General features: G+C 38.1%; 1 protein-coding gene across 5 annotated transcripts in view; it reads right to left on the reverse strand.

Annotated features, from left to right (window-relative positions):
- Positions 1–14,575, reverse strand: part of ppp2r5eb (protein phosphatase 2, regulatory subunit B', epsilon) — a 47,637-nt gene that overhangs the window by 20,244 nt on the left and 12,818 nt on the right. For 2 of the 5 annotated variants that reach the window (XM_028035545.1, XM_028035544.1), the window contains exons 2-3: positions 11,858–12,018; positions 2,425–2,621 (exon numbers count right to left, since the gene is read on the reverse strand). In XM_028035545.1, coding sequence (XP_027891346.1) covers positions 2,425–2,621; positions 11,858–12,014 — 354 coding nt within the window. In that variant the 5' untranslated portion in view covers positions 12,015–12,018. Of the gene's footprint in view, positions 1–2,424; positions 2,622–6,147; positions 6,169–11,857; positions 12,022–14,575 lie in introns of those variants that run through there. The other 3 variants (XM_028035546.1, XM_028035543.1, XM_028035547.1) reach the window with 2 other exon arrangements.

Raw genomic sequence — 14,575 nt, forward strand, 5'->3', positions numbered from 1 at the left:
ACATTGATACGCATGTCTGCTCCGGTAAAATGTTTTCGAAATTTATCTAGACCGTACGGTTTTCTGTCACAGTGCTTTAGAGCAAAGTCATGCAACAGGATTTTCTAGGCTGTCTGAGGCTCTGTCACTAACAGTTCACACCTTGGTGAGAAACTTATTTAACATAGCAACGGAACTCAAGAGGCTATTGGCTGCTGATTAGGACTACAAATACGCATCACTGTAGTTCTATCTATAGTTGAACCATCAGTTGAAACAGATCAGGACTGAACTGGCCTTTACAACTATTTGCTGCTATGGGCTGTATATAACTGATTTAACTCAGTAACTGTTACACATGGGATTAGTTTGGAACTTTAAAATGAAGCATAATAATAATTTCAAAATAAAAGCCTTGAATATTTTTAAATCAGATATTTGCTCTGTTGAGCATTATATAACTGATTTAACCCAATGACTGTTATACATGGGATTAGTTTGGCCCTTTGAAATGAAGTTTAACAAAAATTCCAAAATAAAAGCCTTGAATATTTTTACATCATGTAATTGCTCTTTTTGGCTTTATTTGACTTTTTCATCCAAAGCACTGTTACACATGGTATTAGTTTGGCCCTTTGAAATGAAGCATACTGAAAATTTCAAAATAAAAGTCTTGAGAATTTTTACATGAGATTATTGCTGTTTTGAGCACTATATAACTGATTTTATCCAATGACTGTTATTCATGGGATTAGGTTGGCATTTTGAAATGAAGTTTAACAAAAATTCCAAAATAAAAGCCTTTAATATTTTTACATCAACTACTTGCGTTTTCAGCATTATATAACTGATTTAACCCAATGACTATTACACATGGGATTAGTTTGGCCCTTTGAAATGAAGTTTAACAAAAATTCCAAAATAAAAGCCTTGAATATTTTTACATCAACTACTTGCGTTTTCAGCATTATATAACTTATTTAACCCAATGACTATTACACATGGGATTAGTTTGGCCCTTTGAAATGAAGTTTAACAAAAATTCCAAAATAAAAGCCTTTAATATTTTTACATCATGTAATTGCTCTTTTTGGCTTTATTTGACTTTTTCATCCAAAGCACTGTTACACATGGTATTAGTTTGGCCCTTTGAAATGAAGCATACTGAAAATTTCAAATTAAAAGCCTTGACAATTTTACATCAGGTATTTGCTCTTTTGGGCATTATGTGATTTTTTTATCCAAAGCACTGATAAACATAGGATTAGTTTGGCGCTTTGAAATGAAGCTTAACAAACATTTCAAAATAAAAGCCTTTAATATTTTTACATCAACTACTTGTGTTTTGAGCATTATATAACTATTTTAACCCAATGACTATTACGCATGGGATTAGTTTGGCCCTTTCAAATGAAGTTTAACAAAACTTCCAAAATAAAAGCCTTGAGAAAATTTTTAATCACACTGAATGGTGCACGTCCACCTTACTTAACGTTCTTGTGATTCTCCACATGCTATTGATTATGTTGCAGCGTTCTTTAGCATCGATGCTAATTTGTAGCGTGACAACGCCGGGCCCAAACCGACGGGCACGCCTTGGCAGGCCCCGGCTAAATTTCTTCCGAAATTTTCTAGTTTATTTTATTCTGGCGTAACCTCACAACATTGGAACCTCGAAACATTGTCCTGAGCCGTATGCAACGAAATTTCGTTCTGTATACACCCTGTGCATGCAAAATGACAATAAAGTCAGTCTAAGTCTAAGTCTCATAATCTCACTCTAGGGTGCACCATCCTTTTTTTTAAAAAATAAACTTCCTCTTTCTTTTCTTTTTTAAGGAACGTTAGAAATTAGTGTAAAAAAATAAATGCTCTTTTGTCAGAAGTTCTCCACATAAGGACAAAACAGAAGACTCATTTTATTTTTGCTTTTCTGACTTTATTATTATGACCACTTAGCCTTCTAATCTACTAATTTACACAGACAATGAAAACACCCCCGATTGTCATTATTCTACGTATGTAATGTCAGCCTAATTGATCTTTGCCTTTAATTCTGTAGGTATTTATGATACAATAGGCTATTCATACATTAATGGCAGATTTGATATTAGCCATATTAGATCTCAGCATTGAATTCCCTGGATATGCAAATATATGAACCCAAAATATAAGTTCAAATATGTATATTTTGACCATAATTTAAGTATTTAATTGTTTTAGAAGCTTTAAATTTTCCTTTAGTCAGTTCTCCACAGAAAAAAAAAACCCTGCATGCAGGATGATGTCGTTGAAGCGGTGCTTGTTATCCAGCCGCTAATTTATAGGAAATCTGCTACTGAAAGGAACAATAAGAAAGAGTTCTAGGAAAAATGTGAAACTCAAAGGCATGAGTGCTTTTAGGTGACCCAGTACTAAACAGAAGTGTGTGTTTGACCTGCTTACCATTTTGACAACTTCTGGATAGGCCTGTTCTGTCAGGTAGCCACGGCTGATAGTCACATAATCCACCAACTCGTTGAGCGTTGAACGCTTATACTCTTTCATCTTGAGGTCCGACAGCGTGTCCATGAAGTCAAAGACAGTACAACACTGTTGGAGCTTCTTTAAGAACAGTTCCGGCTGCTCTGGTACTGGAACGTCTGCAAGCACAAACAAAACACAAAAACCAACAGTGAGTCGAAACTAAAGAAACAGAGGATGAAGTGTACAAGCAGTTATAGTCATTAGGGTCTTTCAACCCACTAAACAATAAACAATGAGAAGACTTCACAACTTTGTTTTAAATGCCATCAAACTGTCAAGAAGCCAACCTCCTTTTAACACAAATATTTTAAAGTCTAGTGTCTGAGCTACAGAACCATTTCCATAGTTCTAGTGAGAACAGGCACCTCTTTTAGACAGACATTGCTTTGAAAACCAAATATTTTTAAATGCAAAATCTGTTTTGGAATAGAGGTGCAATGATCATCTGGAAGGGTCCACTCCAATACAGTCTCTGGCATTCCAGCTGCAGGTGCTAAGACAGCTGCACATCTCACATTGCGGGAATCCCCAAGGCTGACGTCAGAGGTACCTGCCCTTTACTGCAGCTCACTGACCAACTGCTCCAGTGTGTTCCTAGCAAAACACCAGCAGTGTTGCTGTTTTACTGGAAAGAGATTGGGATTCATGTAATTACTAGTAAAAGGGAAAACACAGACATGTTCCTTCCACTAAGATGACACTGGACATTTTGGTCCTTTCTGATCTTTACTAGACATCTTAGTTTAAATGAGAAATGGCCTGTACTTGTCTAGCGGTCCATCAAGACCCCAAAGCATACATTCACACACTGATGGTGGCAAGCTACTGGATAGAAGCCACTGCTGCCCTTGGGCAGAATGACGGATGTGAGGCTGCCATGCACTGGAGGATTCTCTGTCCACCACCAGCAGGGGAGGTGAGTAAAGTGTAAAGTGTGCCCAAGGACACAGCAACTAAGACAAATGGAAGAGGAGCAAGAACCAGCAACCCACCAGTTAGAGGATGAACTTCTACCTCCTAATCAACAGTCTTCAAAAAGAAAAAAAATCTAGTCGACTTTGACATCCAATAAAAACTAGTAAAGAAATCTCACTTAATTATTGATCTCGCTACAATGTTACACAGAAATACAAATTAACCTGAGCCTCCCACGAATTGTTTTATGGCATGCTGTACAAGGCTGAGAAAGAAAGCCATTTGTGAGACCATTGGTGACAATACAGCTGACAACGGAAAACAAACAAAAACAGTGTCATACCTGTCAAGTCACACTTTGGCTAGGAAACGACAGCTTTTTTTACCCCCTTTCGCGCTGTGCTGCCATATTATTATTTTCCTGTAAATGTCCCATATTGTGCCCCCTCCGCTCTCACGTTGGTTACATCATCCCCCTGCTCGTACGTTACAAACTTACATGGGTATATACTACTGCATCTCCTCCCCAAACACTTCCATTTTCTTATAGTACATCTGACAGTTGATTGTGGAATATTTAGGAGTGAGGAAATTTCATGACTGGACTTATTACACGGGTGGCATCCTATCACAGTTCCACACTGGAATTCACTGAGCTCCTGAGAACGTACCATTCTTTCACAAATGTTTGTAAAAACAGTCTGCATGTATGTGTGCTTCGATTTACACACCTGTGGCCATGGAAGTGATTGGAATACCTGATTTCAATAATTTGGATGGGTTAGCAAATATTTTTGGCAGTGTAGTGTAAATGCACAAGTCGGTCCAAGGTTGTATGAGGCCCGAGCAGAATTCCCGTTATCAGCACCACTAACGGCATTTCAACACAGATTTAATGGAATCTGGTAGAGGGGTTCTAGTTTAATTAGCCAGCCTTGAAAGCAAACAGTGATAAAAGTAACTTGCTGAAATACACAAATATACATTTACAAATATATATTTGAACAAACAGAGCTCAAACTCAAAGATTAAACTCATTATTGTTTTCAACACTATAGTTGTGTGTTTAAGCATTGTTAACAATAGCTTCCAGAAACATAATAACCCACAATATTTTTATATTTCCTGACAACTTAACATTGGAAATTTACTTGTATTTAAAAAATATGTTTCTGCACAGTGTGGGGGAGTATTGGAACACGGAACTTGCTAATGTCTAAATAGTATGTGATTTTATTTTTCGATGTTCAACCAATACACATGCAAATTATGTACATTTTAAATTGGGATTCATCTTAATTGCACATCCCTTTGATTGCCTGTCCGATACACCTATTTCTAATAACAGTATTTTCTATTATAGTCTTGTACAGTATATTATTATAATCAGTCCTTATTTTAATATTTCATTTTTAAAACTAAGAACTTTCTATGCGAACCTTTATATCTGTTGCTGCTGTTATACCAGTTTGTCCTTAGCAGAACAATAAAGGCTGTTTCTATCCTATTCTAATGAAGCTTGCTAATTTTAAGTCTCATCCTTATGATTCCACAATCCCAGGTCTATGAGCTACAACCTCAAAGTCCAGGATCTGGGAATCGTGTAGTCTGGAAGAACAAAGTGATCCATAATGGAGAGTTTGTGCTTCAGTGTTTGTGGAACTCATGTGAAAGGGACTTTTTTTCAGCATCATATTGCGACAGTTAATGGGCAGTTTGTGCACTTTGAAGTGCAAGTTTTGGGTTGCTATGTTATTTTAAAAAAAATGTTAATTTAATGTGTACTAAATTTTGAGATGATAGATTAGCTTTTATTTTCCATTGTGTGTAGTTTACTCTGACCTCGTAAGAAACGTACTCCTCTGGGGTAACCTGTGTGTGAGCGGGACCTTTATTAGACTCTTAAATCATTCAAGCAAACCTTCCAGCTGCTTAGATATGCTGAATTTATTTTGGGAAGATCATTTCTAAGCAAATGTCTCAAAAATAGGCTTGTGATTACATCTTTGACAAGTGAGAAATACACAAAGGTAATTTGTGCAAAATTTTAAGATCCCTTTAAGAGTTTTTATTACAGACCAAAGCCAATACATAAACAACTCAAGGTAACTTTTTTATGTTCAACTTGCCAAATAACTTTAACAAGGTCTGTCAACTCTGGTGTGTCTCAGATGTTTAAGTTACCCAACATAATCTCAGATAGCAGGGTTTATCTTTAAATCCTTTGAGTCAAATTTTTGTTAAATTCACACTGTGATGAATAAGCTAGTAGAGCTTACTGTAGGAGGAAAGCATTGATTTTGAGTGGTTGAACAAGCACCAAGCCTGTTTCAGGAACTTAAATATTCTTACTGTAACAATGATTAAAGAAGCAATGAATTAACATATCTGGGTCATAACTACCCAAAATTTTAGCTAACACTTAGTTGCTTACAAGATGAAGATGACCATCTTGTTACACATGCTCTGCTCTAAACCCAAACATTCCCAGACAGAAATGATGATCAAATGCACTACTCAGACTTAAGCCAGCTCTTTACTTCTAAATGCTTATAAAAAGCAGCTGTTTTCCATTAGTTCTTTTGAAGTTCACCTTTGCACACATAAGAGACAGACAGGGTTGTCTGGTAGAAGACAGCTCCTGACAGCAGAGGCTAACTTTAACACACCATGCTATGCTGGCAGCTACATGTTCACAAGACTCCTTCAATGAAAACGGTAACTCACTTAATCAGATTTCCTTCCTCAAGTAGGAACCAACAGCTGAAACAGACAGTCATGAATGTGACTGTGGGAATTAATTTGTGCAAAATATGGACAAGAGGCTTAAATAATCCAGTCTCCTCTGATGACTTGTTTGTGGCGAGTGGAGTTGGAAAAATGTAAAGAGACACCACATGGATCGGGTTTCTCTTGAAGGGAGGACGGACATGGTGGGGAAGACGGCAGCATGTCGGTGGTCTTCATTGGCCACACAGAGCTGGAGAGAAGCCCCAGAGAGAAGCTAGGCTGGGCAGCATTGTGCACCTATTTTAGCTTCTCATTTTTTTAAAGCTTGTTGAACACTGAATTTGGAGACAGATCTGCCCTCCTACATGAATGCTAGCATGTAGATACTAATACTAAATCTGTGGGGAAATCCTGACAACAACCAGCCAAACAGCAATATGGGCCCACAACAGAGAAGGCGTGGCCTTAACTGCTCTGCCTGGTTGAGCCGAACTGCCAAGGTCTGTTCTCACTACTACAGCTGTGACAAAAATCGCGTCATTTTCTTCTCAGCCTCATGTCCTTTGGCCCTTCTTGTCACAATACCACTGGTGAACTTTTCATCCCTGGTTCCATGTGAACCTATTGTGTGGTTGGTCAGAATTTCATATGTATTTATGTAGAAAGCAGCACTACTCAGCTTCCATGACCTGCTGTTCTGACTACCTTTGGAAGGTAGAAAAACAGAACATGTTTTTCAGTCAGAGAGCAGACTCTAAGGAGCAGTTGTCCAAGGCCGTGAAGATGCAACACTCAGTTCTGGTCCAATGAAGTGGGAAAACTGCTCAACAAAGCATTCCCTTTTTTCTTTTTGTTTTTTATGATGAGGGGAAAAACTTGAGAACTCATAATTGTTCCTCTCTGCCATGGTTACTAATTCTGTTGTACATCACACAAAGAACATCATGACATTACTGCCGGGGGGGTGGGTTGGTGGGGGGGACGACACTTGGTTTGCTCAGTCTGTGCAGTGGGACTTCCGTCTGACAATGCTGGGCCCTTTAGAAGATAGAAGATGAAAACCCTCATTTTAGATGAGCAGAGCGTTTTAGTCACTTGAATAGAGCTCACATTTTTTTGAGAACTTTGTACTGAGCAAAACCGTTTCTCAGGTGATGAGTGCGGAGAGACCTTAGCTCATCTTGGCAATATTTTGACAGCACACTGCATGGGGGTAAAAGGTTTTTTTTGTAGCAGCAAACTTTGCTTTATTTTATGGTAAACTTAAGTCCACGCTTCTCCCTTTGGTCGTTTACTAGAACAGCAAGCCCCTTTCTTTGAGCTAACCGCTCCCGGTGTAATCCCTATTGGCCCAGAACAGACCGGTAGCCCTCGATGGAGACACTGGCATCAGGAATGTCTCCGTAAAAACACCAGTACTCATTCAGTCTCCTGACCAGCCCTGTTAATTCCCCCATCTTGTTAACCATTTATCTTATGTTGCCAATTCTAAAGGAGCGGAGAAATAGCTTGCATATCTTTGTTGTTTCTTTCTTATTGCTCTCCTCTGTTTGTTTCCTTCTCTGCAACCTCAAGGTGTTCTCCAGATATCCAAGGGGAATTCTGTGGCTGGCCGGCTCCATCCAATCAGGTGATTCCTGCTGTAAATAGGCCTGTCGCGAAAAACGATAAATCAATTAATCGTACGATAAATTAAAACTATCGACGTCATTTTAATTATCGGCTTTATCGTCTCTTCCGGCCTTTTTCTCTTTCTGTTGATGACACTGAATGAAAAAAGGCTCAACTCCGGTGCTCTCCACTGACCCTCCCTTCCTCATTTCCTTAGTGCAGGGGTGTTCAAAGTCAGTTCTGGAGGGCTGGCATCCTGCAGATTTTAGTTCTCTCCCTGGTTTAACGCACCTGGATCAAATGATGGCTTGTCAGAAGACCTAAGAAGAACACTAACATGCTGAAAAGGTTGTTGCTACGACCAGGGAGAGAACTAAAACGTGCAGGATGCCGGCCCTCAAGGACCGACTTTGAACACCCCTGCCTTAGTGTAATGCCCAGCGCACACGACACGATCTTAGAGTTGTCGGCCCATTTTCAAAACCTAAGAGGCCACACATTAGCAGACAGAAATCCTAGGTAATGGTTCAATCGTGCCGTGTGGTGTCCAACAATGGCCACAAAATAATGGCTACTAGTCCAGTTAACAAATTTTAAAACCAGGCATTAATCAATGCTTTACTACAATCTACCTGCAATGCATATGGCTAGTGTCAGCGTAAAGTCCTGACTGAATGAAAATCACTATAACCTATTTATGTCATGTTAACGAAGAACAGCTGAAAAGTTACTGGATTTATCAACTGCAGTAGCAATTTCGCTCCAACTCCTCCCTTTGTCATTTCTGTATTCTTTGCACAAAATGTTGAATAAACATTAATGTTGTTTCCACATATCATCTCGAATGTCCGCTGGACTTCGGGTTGTCAGCTGTTTGGGATTCCCTTCTGTAATTTCCCCTCAGAAAGCACGGAGGAGAATCCGTGCTTTCTGATTGGCTACCTGTCACATTCAACAGGAAGCGTTAACACTCCCAGTCGGGAAAAACCCCTGATTTGGATCAGAGCGGCAACAATGATCTACCATAACACACCATACACTAAGAGGATGATCGGTTATGAAATCGTAAGGGGAAAAATCTGGGCAAAAAAAATGTGTAGTGTGAACTATTGCATCAGGTAGTCGATGTGCCCATTTTCTCTATTTAAATCAAATTATTACTGAAGGGCAACATAATATACAGACTTTATAATCTGTACTCTTTTGGTTGAATGTAGTATTTATTTCCACTTTGGCTTTATGTTGTTTAGTTTTTATTCAAGTACAGTTTTTATTAACTGAGACTGAGAATCCATTTTATTTTGTTTTTGGTTGTTTTGTTTATTTTGTTTATCAGTTCCGGTGTTAAATGTTCTTTTGAAAATAAAGTGCATCTATCTTTGGCAGGAAATTGCATGCATTATTACGTCATCTCCATTAAATCAGTGTAAAAAGGTCTTCAAACAATATTATCATTTATCGCAATAATTTTTGAGACAATTAATCGCTCAGCAAAATTTGTTATCATGACAGGCCTAGCTGTAAACAATGCAGCCAAGTTGTTGTGCCCAGCCCAGCAAAAAAAAAGCATCTCAACAGATAAGAAAAAAAAAGAGATTGTTGAAAAATGAGCTTCTTGTAACATTGAAAAATAAAATTATGTAGAAAAAAATTAAAAAGTCATAAAAATAATAAGCAAAAAGAAAAAAGATAAGCAGAAGTAACTGCAACAGGCTGCATGCACGTTGCCACATGTGCCGTTAGACTAACAAGTTCAGTTCAGGAACAAACTCAGCATACTCCTATCCTGCCCCCTGACCCTCTCCTAAACAACTTGATAAAAAGGCTGGTTCTGTTCTGGAATCTCTGAAGATCGTTGTTCTTTATTTAATGTTTCATAAAATAAGAACATTAACAACAACTCAGCATCAGCCACATCAGTTTCTCTTCAGTTAGTGTATTCTTCAGACTCACTGTAATACTGACCTCTACAGGAGGTCTGGCCTACAGCATCAGGATCAACAACTGAAGAAATCTGTATTAGTTACAATATTTACACTCCTTGTGGAATAAAGGACATGTCTTCAGATTGTATACTTCTGAAAGGCGTTATAATTTGGAGTTTTTGTTTTACGTTTCACTCACATCCTCTTAACCACATGTGATTCAAATAGTCACATTTAATGATCCAACTATTTATCCAATCAATCATCCATAAGATTAGCAAATCAGTTCCACAAATCATATCTTTGCTAAAGGTATGCTCAACTGACAACTGTCGTAACAGATATGAGCAGGGAAGAGAACACAGGGCAGACCATAAACAGTGAGCTGGTCAGCTTATGATAACTCAAAGTAAATAAAAGGTAGAATGGAAAACGCCAACTCTGCTGCTGGGAAATGAGCACTTTGCCCCATATTAAACTGTTTATTGACTGCAATCCACAGCTCCTCATTGAATTTATTATTGTAATAACATTGCTTCAAGCCAAGAGCACAGTCAGATTATGTGGAGCATCAGAAGGAAGAATGAGGACTCAGAATCCTGCTTGACTATTTTGACATTATGTCCTCCCACTATCGTATTGTGTTCAAGCTTTGTTTATTTCACACCACTTCTTACTGGGCAGCGGTCACAAAGTTGTCCATACACATCACATTTGATTCCATTTTTAATTCAAAAACTGATTAGAACTAATTCCTAAGCATTCCTTGTGCTGGTGGAGGCATCACTGCCAAAACTCCCCCCTTCAAAAAAAAAATAAATAAATAAAAACTCAGTCTTGATCAGATAAGATCTGATCCCCACTAGAAAAGCAAGACCTGAATCCCAAAGTCTCATCTTTAGGGTTGGCCTCCCACAGAGACACAAGAGCTCAGAACGTTTTTCTTCTAACCTGCTCTCCTGGAAGCAGCTTTATTTCAAAACCTTGAAATGTTCACTGGAAAACATCTAGAAAGCCAGCTAGCATTACGCGTGCCAGAAGGGTACGACTTTTTTCCTGTTCCGTCAATTTTTGGATTTTTGGACACTGCTTTTGGCCTAGGGCTTGGCCAAATCATATCATTCATGAAAACACTGACTGACTGTCACTACCGCATTGGAGATGTCCATGACAGATGAAAGAAATGAAAATGAACAAAGTTCCAGATCATTAAGAAATGTGCTCAAGCTTGTACTGGTTGCAGTGTTTTTTATGTGACATATTTTGGTGTTAAACATCCTTAATTAAAAGGAAGATTTGATTAAAAAAGATTTTTAGTTTTGCACACAATGTTTGCATTTAAAAAAAAACATGAGGGGAAAACACTTTAACATCTAGTAAAACTAATGTTCTGTTAAACCACAACCATTTGTTTAATTTGTATATTTAAGTATTTTTATGTCCATTGGACAGGCTGCTTCTTGTTAGCTTACATTTTCATTTATGTATTCTGCATTTTCTTTGACTCATTAAACATTGTGTGATTTTGTATAAAAAATTTTAAATGTAGTGACTTTATAAAGTAAAAAAAAATGACAAATGCCCCTCCACAAAAGAAAAAGAACGTGGAATATCGTCTGTGATATCTTTATTGACTTATTTAAAAAAATTATTGTGATATCAAAGTAGGGGTGGGTGATCTCACCCACCCCTACTTTGACCTTACTGACAATCAGCTCAAAAGTGAGATGAGTTTTATGACCTATTGTCTCAATGTGGTGGGCAGGTCTGAGTCTGGACAGTGACCTAACCTCCTCACCTTTTTCTTTGGACTTGATACTCCTTCCCTAAAGTGTGATGCTACTCTGTTCTGTAAAACTGTTGTAATGCCTTTAAAGTTCTGTAAATCAGTATTTTTTTCTCTATGTTTTCTTGTTTAATTAGTGTATTCCTTTTTGCTTTTTTGAGCTACTGGTAAGCTAAATTGCTTACCAGTAGCTCAGGAAAGAGGATATTAACAGAATAATTAATCTGTAAAGTTTGGCTGTTTCTTTCTCAGACTTGAGTAGAAATAAGTGTGTCAGTGATCATTCCTTGTTGTATGAAGAGTTTCTTCTGCCAGTGGTTTAAATTTATTACTTCCTGAGAGACTAAGTTTGGAATGTGACTCCAGAGATACGGGTCATTCTCACCTTTGAGCAGTGGCAAAGGCGTGAGCTCGATGGGTTTGCCTTGAGAGCGGAACTGGGACGAACTCTGTGATCGCTTCTGCTTGGCCTTCCTTACAGACTTCCGAGAAAATCCGTCCACTTTGTCCACCGACGGAGATGAGGTGGGTGCCGAGGACATAGCCCTGCTGGGAGAGACATGGGGGCGGGAGGTTACATATTTGATGTTGTACCTGAATTTTCCCTTTGCAGGACAATAAAGAGTGTTCCTATTATATTCTCATTCATAGTTTTCATTCACATTTCATCTTTACATCCACCGACAGGAAGTTACTTTTCCAACGCAAAGCTACATCTTGCCGTGTAGATCAAGGAAAACATTTAAAATCTGTTCAACTACAGCTAGATGCCAGTTTTAATACAAAGAAATACAATGAAAAGTCAGTTCGATAGTAGGGCCCAAAGCTTTTCTCCAGAAAATAATCTGGGAATGTGAAAAGATTGAATCTGGCAATATCTGCTGTAAAATGTGCGATGGAATTAACTTTATGAACAGACCGACTCCTTCCCCCAACAATATTCATGAAAAACAAAAAGAAATAAAAGAGCAGTAAGGCAAGGAAAACCTCTAAGGTGGAGCCCAACCGAGTCCATTTAGTGGAGAGGATCAGCCGTCACATATAAAGGAGCTCATCATTCTATAGAGGGAATGCATTTCATCCGTTTATGTTCTTTGGGTGATTGATGAACTGTATGAGGACGACCATTGGTTGCCGTTTCAGTAAAAGAAATCTCAGTGAATAAGCCTTTCTTGACATGAAAGTTATCAAGAACACACACACTGAATACGCCTTAAAGACAAGACTCACTAAGCTGGAAGAATATGCAAAAAAAAGATTAAATTGTGTTACTGACATGCTGTAAGGTGATGTGTTGCCAGAGGTCCTAAAGCTACAGATTTTTAAATCTAGAATGTTTTGTTCAAATGTAAAATAAATCTAATGTGTTCAAAATATGTTGGAAAATGTTAGTAGCAAATTACAAATATAGACTGTCTAGGACGTAAAGTCAATGACCTTTACAGTAGGTCATTGACTGAAGGTGCTGCAAACTCCAAGGAAACATGCGATATAAAAAGAAGACAATCAAATAAAAAAACTCCACTTCCTAGACTGATGACCAGTTAGTCCCCAACACCAAAACACTATATTAAGAAATAGGCCGGTACCATATTAAATTTCATAAAATTAATGCCTTGTTTTGCCTTATGCTGTTCCAATATGGGTGAACTAGATCGAGAGTGTTCAAAAACAAAGCTTTGATTTGACTTAATGATTTACAGTTAAACAAGTGTAACCATAACTTACAGAAACCATAGTTATGGTGCTTCATAAACTTTCTTTGAATACTATAAAACTTAACTGGCACTTCAGTTGCACTTTGCACAGCTCTTCCTACACTAAGTTTTCAGCACAAAGGGCACAGACAGAATGGAACCTGCAGCAGAAAATACGGTCTTTCTGTGCTCATGTCATTGGGAAAACTAAAACTGAATGGAAAGCGCAAGAAAATGCAAAAAAGCATCACTGGCTGAGCACATGAAAATACATCAAACATGGTGGAATGGTTTGGCTGACAGACGATACACTACAGGTAGAGAATATAGACTTGAAGTGTTTTTTGTAGATTTTTTTGTACTACTATTGTGGTAAGTGGTAATAACTATGCATTACGTCTTTATTAGGCAACTATGTCTGTGACTGCATGATACAGCTGTCATCGCCTCAAACAAATATATGCCCATTTATGATGAATCTCTTTAGGATACTAGTCAGATGAAGTGTATTATTCATCACTAAACTACACACATCATTTAATCATACTTTTTAATTTATTGATGCTCTCAGTGAGCAAACTAGAGAAAATAGTAAAGCTAACACTCCCGAACACGGTCTTGTGGGCTTTTAATCATCATTATTTGGAATGTATTATGACGCCGTAACTCAAAAGTCTTAAAAAATATTTAGCACAGTAAATGGTAGATTGCCTGTGCTTGTATATCACTTTGTCAAGTCCAGAAAACTGTGTCCCAGTTTACGGACACAGACAACCTGAATACTTTTAAGACTTCAATTAAAACTTTAATACAGAACTTAGCAGCAGAGCCAGATTCTGGTTCTACTGGAGGTTTCTTCCTGTTGAAGGGGAGTTTTTCCTCTCCACTGTCACTACCTGCATGCTCCGTGTGAGGGATGTAAAGTCAACGACTCAATGCCAGCAGTGCGCACTCGTTCAGGAGGAGTGAATGCTGCAAGTCAAAGACTCAATGCAATCCGCTGAGTTTCCTTAAATGGAAGCTTTTTAATTTACTCTGAATAATTAATTAAGCTTACTGGACTGCTTGATAACTAAGATCAATTGGAATGTATATATGATTAAATTGAAATTGTTTTTGTAAAGTGCCTTGTTGTGAACTATAATTTATTTTATAGAAACAAATTGAATTGAAACTGTATAAGGACAGAATCACAGGAGATTGCCTTATTTAGGACACAAATCGGACAGCTCAGTAATGTCCAGTGCACATAGCTCACTTTCCTTGCTCTCAGCTGACCTAACTCTTCAGAAGCTCCAGTCCAGTGCATTTTGTCGTTTATCAGTTTCTCCTCCAGCGTTATACTGGGTGGAATGAGGTTTTGATACACCAATCTGCCAGGGTCCCAAAGGCCTGTAATTATAGCT

This window comes from Xiphophorus couchianus, chromosome 13 (assembly GCF_001444195.1).
Source record: "Xiphophorus couchianus chromosome 13, X_couchianus-1.0, whole genome shotgun sequence".
Classification (NCBI taxonomy): Eukaryota; Metazoa; Chordata; class Actinopteri; order Cyprinodontiformes; family Poeciliidae; genus Xiphophorus; species Xiphophorus couchianus.